Source organism: Ruditapes philippinarum, unplaced genomic scaffold (assembly GCF_026571515.1).
Source record: "Ruditapes philippinarum isolate M1 unplaced genomic scaffold, ASM2657151v2 ctg2226_1_1_1_1, whole genome shotgun sequence".
NCBI classification, from domain to species: domain Eukaryota; kingdom Metazoa; phylum Mollusca; class Bivalvia; order Venerida; family Veneridae; genus Ruditapes; species Ruditapes philippinarum.
The window spans coordinates 88,380-99,219 of NW_026853784.1; the positions used below are offsets into that span (position 1 = coordinate 88,380).

Below are 10,840 nucleotides of genomic sequence, written 5' to 3' on the forward strand. Positions count from 1 at the left end.
TTTTTGTATTACAAAAATGTCATTTCAATACCAATAGTGACATTGGTTCTACATTTATAAAACATGTTAATGGAATAAATAAAATGAAACAAAAAAAAACCGTTATTAGTTTTGTTGTACTTTAGCTACGAAAATGATATTGCATCACTTAATATAACAAACGAAGACCACATATTGAAAAATCAACTCTTATTGTCTTATATAACTTACAGCACAACACTATTGCATGTGTCACCTAGAGAAAATTGTCAAACAGTTTGAATTAATGTATTAGTTTGTATGGTTTGCTCAGCTTCTTTTTGTCTTTTGTCAGATCGCTCCTCCATACAAGCGGTAAATACAGTTCTGATAAGCTCCGGTTATTGAGATCGGTGATTTAAATTTGTAATGTTGGAACGCCAGGTGTTTATTTTGTTCATTATGTTCATACTGTTAACGGTAAAAATAATCTATGCGATGATAATCATATATTACTTTTGCGTATATTCTATATGAGGTATGGTCAATATATTAGGTATATCTAATTAATCTAAAATATTTTCGTTCATTCTCAATGTAGACTCCTGCACTTCGCAATTAGAAATGTCTCTCGGCACAAGCCGACACAATATATTCAATATTTCGACCTTTGAATTCACTACTGGTTTTAATCAACTTGTTATATCTGTTGTAAATCTATAATATCACCTACAAATTTCATTCACATTTAAACTTCTATTATCGCATACGTAGTTAATTAATACAGATAAGGTATATACACGAGTGCGTGTATATAAAATGCACTCTTGCAGCTGCTCTGATCAATATTATAACGTTTGCAAAAATGTGGCTTTAGCAGAAATGTGGCGTACTTATTTTAAGTCGCTATTTACTACTATTGACTTGTGCATAACTGATTTATTCTTTAATTATATAGTTTTACATGTAGCTTTAAGTCACTGAAATTGATATTGCTAACGGACCTTGTATATTTAGTCATCTGGAGTTAGTATTTGAGAACCGAAATCACGATAATACCATATCTAACAAATAGATTTACAACTAAATAAAAACGTTACCTTTTCGAGGTATTATTTAACAACACTCGGTCAAGCTTCGCACTTATGCACTCTCTTGTATTTGTTTGGTGCCCTGCTGGGTTTCTCGTGGGTGGTCCTGTGTTCCTGGATTATGTTCGGGGATGCGTACATTGATGCCACACTTCTTAATTGATATTTGTAATCATAATGCATTTTGAAATATTTTTGACATAACATGGATGCTTTTAAAATTATAACAATCATACAAATAATTATTTTTCTTTTCCTACAAAAAAAAAATTTTGTGTGCAAGTATAAGATAGTGTTCATGAGGAAGCATTACCAACATAAATTGGCCAGTAAAGTTACAATATTGAAATTCTATTGGTCAAAAAGTAATTTGAATTTTATCAAAAAATTTCAAGTAGGTCAGAAAAAATGTGGGTTTTTTTCTCATCAAAGTATGTATTTCATTATTTATCACAATCTCTCTATTTACTAGATGTAAACGTATGAAGTACGAGGACTTGCCTGCAGTGAGTATTATCATACCATTCCGAGATGAACGACTGAGTGTGTTACTGAGAACTATACATAGTATTCTACAGAATACACCGAGCAAACTACTAGCTGAAATTATCATTATTGACGATGGTTCTGAAACAGGTGTGTAAAAAATATGTCAGTATGTTACAAACTCACAATTTTTTAAAAAAGAAGGGGGAAAAAAGGAGAAAATATTGTTATTTTATCTAGCAGTAGTAGTAGCAGCAGCAGCAGTAGCAGCAGTAGTAAAAGAAGAAGTAGAAGCAGCTAGACAAACAAAATCCACGGCTTTTCATATGACTATAAAAGTATTATTTATCACACAAAAGTCAGTGGTAGATACAGCAATGGAACGTTTTCTATTTTAAATTTCAAATAAAAAATTAAAAGACTTAATGTTGTAAAGTGTGATCCCTCGGAAGCAATAAATACAGCATTCGGCCTTCGTGATTAAATTACTACGCATTTGAACTCAAACCGTGCATTATTCTACAACAATGCACTCGGGATTGATATCTATTTCCTGAACATTATATAAATATTTTTTTTGCAGTCTCAGTTTGTTCAGAGATCATGTTAAAGTGCAACATCTCTCACGCCCCTAGCACCGACTAAAGCGGTTTTTAAATCTTCAGGACTGAATTGAAGTACGTGGCGACTTTTAACGATTGAGCTCAATAAAACTGGAAGTTCAGCATTTACATGGATGTAATGTTGTTAACATAACTACCTAAAGATTTTTACACAATAATTATCTGAGATATAATATATATATCTCAGATAATTATTGTGAAATATATATCTATATATATCTATATATATATATACCTATTAAAATATACACTTTTGTATGATTCGTTTCAGAGGAACTAAAAGCAAAACTGGATGTGCATATTGAAACTATCTCAAAGGTACACCTGATAAGATTGAAACCTTCCGCAGGTTTAATGGTGGCTCGACAAACAGGGATAAACCAGTGTAAGGCAGAGTACTTAATAACGATGGACTGTCATATAGAGGTTGTCAAAGGTGGGCAAAGTTATCATTTGCAAGTTTACATAGTAGCACTTTACATTAAAAAATCATTAAACTTCATAATTACGTTAGGCATGGCTAGCACCAACCTTGTTTGACGCCATAGTTAATGCAAGCCATTAGGGTCGGAAGATATAGAGATATAGGGGACTCTATTAAACAATCAAATGATATGTCGAATTTAACTTATTATATATATCAAGTTTTTCTAGGCTGCTATTAATAATCTGGACTTGGTGTCTAAAAATTTGCACTAATAAAAAAATCAGCTATTTTTGAAACAAAATAAAAAAAAACATTTCTGACTTTTCAAGGTTGGCTTGAACCTCTGCTACATCGCCTTAAACAGAATCCAAAGGCTTGCTTATCGCCAAACGTTGGCCTTATCAAAAGGGACACATTAGGTGTGGATTTTTCAGACAGATTGAAGTTTACCAAGTTCCCAATGTTTGCATTTAATCTAGAAGAAGCACATAGCTTTTATAAGACGGAGTTTCTATCTGAAAGAAATAGATCGGAACCCTTACCGTAAGTTATATATTAAGTATATTTTTGTATTAAACATAAAAGGCCGTTAGCCTCAGAAATGAATAAAAGCGTCATTCTCTAGAAAGGGCACATGGATTTTATAATGTTTGGGTTTTAGAGAATGCTAGATTTTTTCCTCTGAAGAAAATAGCCCATAATATGAAATTTTTGCCATAGCAAAATGTAAACGAAGTACATGTAGTATTTTGACTTCCAGACTTCCAGCCAAAGTACTTAATCACTCAAAAATAACTGCATGTAATTGCAAAAAAGGAAAAGATGGCTCTATCTATCTAAAGATCTATCTATCTATCTATCAGGTAATTAGCCAATGAGTAATTTTAAGAAAACTATAACAGGACATAAAAAAAAAGTTTTTTTAGAAATAGCAATACATGTAATAGCATTTCTGGGTCATAATGGGCTTGATTATTTGTGTTGAATAATTTAAATAAATCAAATGTTTATAAGAATCAGGGTTATGATGTTATGCTACAGGACTGGTATAAACCAAGGTATGGTGATCGCAATGAAGAAGTCTTGGTTTGAACAACTAGGTGGATTTGACACTGGTATGAAAGTTTGGGGTGGTGAGCAAATTGAACTCTCAGTTAAGGTACGTTTAAATGAAATGATTTCATCCCTTCTAAATCGAACTATTCAAATATAAAATGAAATGACCTTTGAAAGCGCTTTCGTTGAATTTCTCAAATTGATAATACAAACCAGAGTTTAAGGGTGTGTTCTATGTTGTTTTTGTTTGTTTTTTTTGTTGTTTTTTTTTAAAATAAAAACACCCGAGTCATACTCAATTAAAATTGATACAGCTTTACTTATCCTTTTATGCTTTGGTTATTAATGTAGTCAAGTCAAGTCAAAAGATTTATTCAGTAAATAAAGGCCACCGGCCCAAAATACATGTCATACAAAATATGGTATTTAACATTATAAGGTTGTGTCTTTTACAAGTTTTGACAATCATTACATTTAAATGCTACTGTGCTATAGATATCATGAGGTGGTAAATATAAGTAGATATTTTCTTAATTATAAAAATATCATTTGATGAAAGTAATTCATAAAAGTTATGTAGTTCATTTCCGGAATTATACCAGTTTAGTAAATAGGTATTTTCTAACTTCTAAATATTTTTACAATGAAAAAAAGCATGATATTCACAGTCAATATGATAAGTTAAATGATTTTCAAGACAAAAGTTGCAAAAGCGTTCTTGAAAAGGTATATTTAAATGCCTACCAATTTCAACATTAAGTTTGTGATTTGAACATCGAAATTTAGCATATGCTTTCTTATGTTTTACAGGGATTTCTATTAGAAGATACCGTTCTACATTTAATAAGCTTTTAAAATAACAATAATGGTGACATCTACTGGCATTGTTAATATTATCATGCCAATTTTGAGTATTATATAAATAACACACGGGTTTGTGGGTAACAGTAAAAATATCATCCCGAGGAAAATACTGTTACCCGAGGCGTATTTATACGAGGGATGATATTTTTTCTGTTACCCACAAACCCATGTGTTATTTATTTTATTACCCCGAACAAATACTGTGATGATCTGCATTTGTCAACTAAATCTAACTGTAACAAAAATAAGCCAAGAGAAGGAATAACTAAACTGTCCTTACCTTGCAAGTTTAAGTGCACTGTAGGCCTACTTGAGAAGCTGTTTTTCTTTTATTCTTTAGGCAAGTGATGATATCTACCAGTCATAAACATAAAATAAGCTGTGTTTTATTCAGAAAACAAAACACTAACCCATTTATAAGGTTATGATCTGTGAAATCTGATCCTTCTGCATCCAGAATATTCTTCGCATGGTTTTTGACAAAAGTGCATTTAGAAAATAACGATGATATCCTACAGTTGTCTGTCCAAAAACTCTATCTGTAACGTTTCACTGGTTAAAATTGTTAAATTATCCTTTGTTGCATGCTTTAATTGTCTGCATGTTCCAGTTTGACACAAAATTATTTACATTACAATTACTTCCGTTGAAAACGGATGTTTCCTGTTGACTATTCAACAAAAAGATATTTAATACGCGAAAGGGACTCTAGGGTGCAAAGAACTAAATTTTATCAGAGTAATAGTTACTTCGGCGATGCCCTATCGTCGAAAAAAAGAATGAATCGAGAAAAAAATGGCGGCCATTTTATTTCAATTTATTTAGAAAAAAGACCACGTGACCAGATTTTATACTGTTAAAAAATACTGTTATCTATGTAACAGTACAAAATTCGTAGTCACGTGGTACACTTGCATTAACAGTAAGAATAACTCCCAGAGGCCTATGGGAAATTAACATTACGAAAAAAGTGAGGGGTAATAAAACAATCTATTATGCGTTGTTTAAAAATGCTAACAAAAATATTCACATCTCCTATTTCTTGAGAAATCCAAATGTAACCAAATCCGTAACTGTACAGAAGTATTCGTATTTTGCTAGCCCAACAAGTTCTTCCAGCTTCATCTAGTGATTTTAACATTAAATAACATTGTTTTGGGTAACGGCATGGTGGCATAACTAATAGCTTACACCAATAACGGATGCAATTTGTATAATAAGTAATACAAAGTGGGAGTCTACCACATTCACCTAACACCATGCTTGTATTTGTATTTTTTCGAACATTTAATAAACCTTTACAGAACATATTATGAACAGATTCTATAGTTGGACTAAATTCATGTATTTGCTTATTGCTAACGATTTATTCCAGTTACTTGGACCAACGCCCTAACATAGCGGGCAAATTATCACAGTTAACGCCCCACCCCTGTTCTCCCCTATGATATTTTGATTGTGTAATTTAAAATGTAAATCTGTGAATTCCGGATCTGTCCACATTGTACGTATGCCAGCTGTGTGAAGTTTTGCACAGACACATGTGGGTGTGGAGCTCCAAGTGAGTTACACTCCAAATAATGTGTATATTATAGACGTTGAAATATAAAAATAGAATATCGAATTCATATTATCCATAACTTTTTTAGTTAAAAAAGGTAAAATGGACATTGATAATAACGTCTACATGGTCTAATAATAATGCATGTTTTTTGTATTTAAATTGTACATAAGGTTTGGACATGTGGCGGTATCGTGGAAATAATACCATGTTCTTACGTTGCTCACTTGTTTAAGACACGGCTTGTATGGAAAGATATGGGAATATCCAAAATTATAAATGCATTCAGATTCGCAGAAGTTTGGATGGATGGTTACAAAGAAATGTTGGATAAATACTGGCCTACGGTTAAACGGAACGTGAGTTAAATTAATTCTGACGGATTATTGATCCCTATCTTAGATAAGATAATTATCTAGTTGAATCATTAATATAAAAGATTAAGTGTTAATCTTCAAAAAAATCTAATTTTACTTTTCATATTCTCTCATGAACAAACTGAGTCAAATCGAGTCTTCACGCTGGTCAGAATATGTGTTATTTTAGAAAAGAATATAACAGTAAATCAGCATATCAATATTTGCCTGTTTTTATTTATTTATTTATTTATTTATTTATTTATTTATTTATTTATTTATTTATTTATTTATCTACATGCAGTATGACCTAGGTCCTGGACTTCGAGAAAGAAAGGTCATCAGACGACAAAATCGATGCAAACCATTTCAGTATTACATTGACAAGGTGAAAGAATTTGGGATGATACACTTTCCTGAAAATTTAAGAAATTACGGATGGGTAAGACGTTTGATCTTACATTTATCTATCTTATATTTAATTATGTTTTATACATGTATATTTTACTGCAAGGAAATATTAAACATATAACTTTTTTTTTCAATTCTAGAATAAACCGTTTTATCTGAAATCCAGCAAGGACCACATATTACATATGCTTTTAATGCAAATTTGTATATTTAGTTTGGTTAACTAATAAAAGTTTTTTCTTGTTTTATTTTAGATTCAAAATGAAGGCACTGATCTATGCATTGAAAAGGATACAATGTTGGAAAAGTGCAGTAAGTTCCAAGCAGTTTTTCAGGTGCGTTTTCAGTGTTGTTGCACTTTGGATTCATTAAATGTTTTGGTTGGTTGTTTTTTTAAGTCGCACTAACACAGATGAAGTCATAATTATAGCGACTCTTTTCAACTTTATTGGTGGAGGAAAACCTCGGGTGTCCTCCGTGCATTATTTCAGGCACGAGCGGGCACCTAAGAAGAAGCATCGACGTACCGTAATTTAGCTGAACAGCTTCCTCCTGTGCAGAATCCAAAGTCCTTGGCGGGATTCGAACCTTCAATGATAAGGGGCAAGTGGTTTGAGTCAACGACCTCAACCACTCGATCACGGACATCCTCTCGAATCATTTTTGCTTTTATATAGTCTGAATAGATACCACTGAATTGTTTTACTCGTCAGCTCTTTAATGCTTTAGAAATATTACACAAACCAAATACATATAATGGGTCTCTGTTAATGCGATAGGTCGAAATGACATCAATTTAAATGATAAAAATAATACATAGTATTCTAGATTACTTTTTCAGTAATAATATAGTATTCTACATTATTTGTTGAGTCCAATATCACATTTGAAATTTCAGTTTTATGAACATACGGAAGAGTATCACATACGACATGACGGCTGGTGTCTATTTCCGGCGTCTATGATAAACCAGCCGTCACTTGTCCTAGTTAGAGATGAATGTTATGCTCTCACCCCGGAGAGATCGGAGTGGATTTACACTGTGGTAAATATTTAATATTTTTTTAATTAAGTCCTTCTCATACCAAGTCTTTAAATGGTGTTGTGATAGAGTACTATTTAGATATTACATAAATTAAGATATGTGTTTTTTTTGAGAAAATGTTTGTATTTTATAAATGATTGCAAATCACGTATGTGTCGTGTCTCATTCGTTGCGAACCGTTAAACTTTTTTTTTAATTTTGCCTAGTACAAACGTCACTAGACCATGAGCCGCCTTGTCTTTACACTGTTACTTCCAATAAGTTCACCCAACTATATCAATATGATTATAGAGATTTTCATATCGTAGTTCATTATTAGATCTGTGCATGAATTTCATTAAAAAGAATAAAACACATTTTATTTTGGTTTCATGACAGGACAAGCAGTTAAAGCATAATTACACGAACACATGCCTATGTGTAAAACAAGGAGAACACAAACCTCAACTAGTTCTTGACAAGTGTAGAAGTGACCCGAATCAGCGCTGGATCTGGAAACTCTGGGATTCTTAGAGGAAGTGCATGTTTTATTCTGACTTAATTACATGAACATATACAGTTGTATATGTGTAATTATATGTTTTTATTTGAATATATTTATTGTTAACGTCACATTAAGCCTCAGAAATTAACATATTTCCGTAGAAAGGGCACACCTGCGTTCTATATGCTGATTGATATTAAATGCTAAGAAAATGGAGTTGAATGTGAAATTATGTTTAATAGTTATATCAAAATGCGGTGTAAAAAATGGTGTTTTGTTTAATACACATAACTTAATCATCAAATTGCTAAAACACACACACGCACACACGCACACACACACACACACACACACACAAAAGATGCAATATTAAGTTCGGCTGTATGGGGGATAAATAACGTTTTTGAAACTGTAATAGGACAACAAATTTTTATCCTTATTAAAATGTTCTTTATTGTCGTTTTAAATTTCTTTCTTTCCTTCTTTCTTTCTTTTTTTCTTTCTTGGTCTTGTCAAGAAATCGTCAAGAAGTCGCAATGTATTTGTAAGAATTGTAAATACATATATTAACTACGCGGTTTGAAATTCTTAAATGTGTTACATTTATAAAGTTAAACAAGTAGAACATATTGATGTACAACATTTGTGTATTTATATGCCTTTAGCAAATAAAAAGAAAAACAACAGTGAACTACAAGTTTCGTTTTTCTTTATAAATTTGGTATTTATGCTTACAAATATTTGATTCACTATAGCACATACCGCTGTATATTAGATTAAAATTTATATGAAAATAAATTAAATTTTAGATACGCGTAGTGAGACTTTCTATTTATAAGTTCTAGATTCAAAGAAAAAAAAGTTTACTTGTAAATATATTTTTTGATTATCAAAATGTAACGCCATATCAAAGGGCCAGATTATCTCTTTTTTTAGCAAAATTGTGCCCCTTTTTTACTTTATTTTTTGCCGATTCTAAATTTGGTTAAATAATATACATATATGCAAAATTGAATTAAAAACTAAAGGAAAAATAATGTGTGACTCCCAGAATTTACCTTGAATAGTCTTGTAATCAGGTCTTATTGCCCGTGTTAGAAACACTTTAAAGGAGTTATTTTGAAGCTTAAAGTGATGATGATTTAACTCCGTACAATACCACAAAACATAAATCCGTCTGCATTCACAAAAAAGTAAAATAGCAGGGAAAAGCGACATGGAGATCCTATATAATAGTCTACGGAATGACTAGGTTAGTCTGTTTTGAGGAAGGACCAGTTTAGCTTTTGTTATGCTCCCCGAAAAATTTCGGGGGAGCATATAGTCGTCCGTCAGTCCGTCCGTCCGTCAGTCCGTCCGTCCGTACGTCCCGAATTCGTGTCCGGCCCATAACTTTGTTATTTGAAGTCGGATTTTAAAAATATTTCACAGAAATTATCACCATATTAAGACGACATGTTGCGCGCAACATTTGGGTCGCTACCTTGAAGGTCAAGGTCACAGCATGACCTTGCAGCAAAATCGTGTTGGGCCCATAACTTTGTTATTTGAAGTCGGATTTTAAAAATATTTCACAGAAATTATCACCATATTGAGACGACGTGTCGCGCGCAACATTTTGGTCACTTCCTTGAAAGTCAAGGTCACAGCATGACCTTGCAACAAAATTGTGTCCGGCCCATAACTTCGTTATTTGAAGTCCGATTTTAAAAATATTTCACAGAAATGATCATCATATTGAGATGACGTGTCATGCACAACATTTGGGTCGCTACCTTGAAGGTAAAGGTCACAGCATGACCTTGCAGCAAATTCGTGTCCGGCCCATAACTTTGTTATTTGAAGTCAGATTTTAAAACTATTTCACAGAAATGATCACCATATTGAGATGACGTGTCGTGCGCAACATTTGGGTTGCTACCTTCAAGGTCACAGCATGACCTTGCAGCAAAATCGTGTCCGGCACATAACTTCATTATTTGAAGTCGGATTTTACAACTATTTCACAGAAATGATCACCATAATGAGACAATGTGTCAAGCGCAACATTTGGGTTGCCACCTTGAAGGTCAAGGTCACAGCAGGACCTTGCAGCAAAATCGTGTCTGGCCCATAACTTCGTTATTTGAAGTTGGATTTTACAACTATTTCACAAAAATGATCACCATATTGAGACAATGTGTCGTGCACAATATTTGGGTTATTTTTACAATTTGAACTTTGTCTGTGACATAACTCTGACACTACAAGAGGTATACCTTCCTGTGTCCAAAACCTATTCGGGGAGCATCACCCGGTTCAACCGGCTCTTGTTATATACATGTCTTCATATTTTCACCAACTTACGGCTGAAATACATCGTCAAAAATACAACACCCCTTCTCCCACCGTATAAGGCAAACATATTATTGTAAGCATACAGTCCAATACAATAATTTTAAAAATGTTGTAAGCTTGATTTGATCGAGAATTGTCAAA

At 32.6% G+C, this 10,840-nt stretch overlaps 1 protein-coding gene across 1 annotated transcript; it reads left to right on the forward strand.

The window, feature by feature from the left end:
• The first annotated feature begins 1,526 nt into the window (after positions 1–1,526).
• On the forward strand, positions 1,527–9,046 carry LOC132737864 (polypeptide N-acetylgalactosaminyltransferase 12-like). Its single transcript, XM_060725230.1, has 9 exons — positions 1,527–1,685; positions 2,430–2,594; positions 2,915–3,128; positions 3,627–3,744; positions 6,240–6,425; positions 6,727–6,864; positions 7,088–7,168; positions 7,732–7,878; positions 8,257–9,046. Exons 1-9 carry the CDS (start codon positions 1,532–1,534, stop codon positions 8,389–8,391), a joined length of 1,338 nt encoding a protein of 445 aa, XP_060581213.1. The 5' UTR covers positions 1,527–1,531; the 3' UTR covers positions 8,392–9,046.
• The last annotated feature ends 1,794 nt before the right edge of the window (positions 9,047–10,840 follow it).

Coding starts and splice junctions, on each gene's coding strand:
- LOC132737864 (XM_060725230.1), top strand. CDS start 1,532: ATGAAGTACGAGGACTTGCCTGCAGTGAGTATTATCATACCATTCCGA. Junction 6,865..7,087: donor ATTTAAGAAATTACGGATGG/GTAAGACGTTTG, acceptor GTTTTATTTTAG/ATTCAAAATGAAGGCACTGA. Junction 7,879..8,256: donor CGGAGTGGATTTACACTGTG/GTAAATATTTAA, acceptor GTTTCATGACAG/GACAAGCAGTTAAAGCATAA.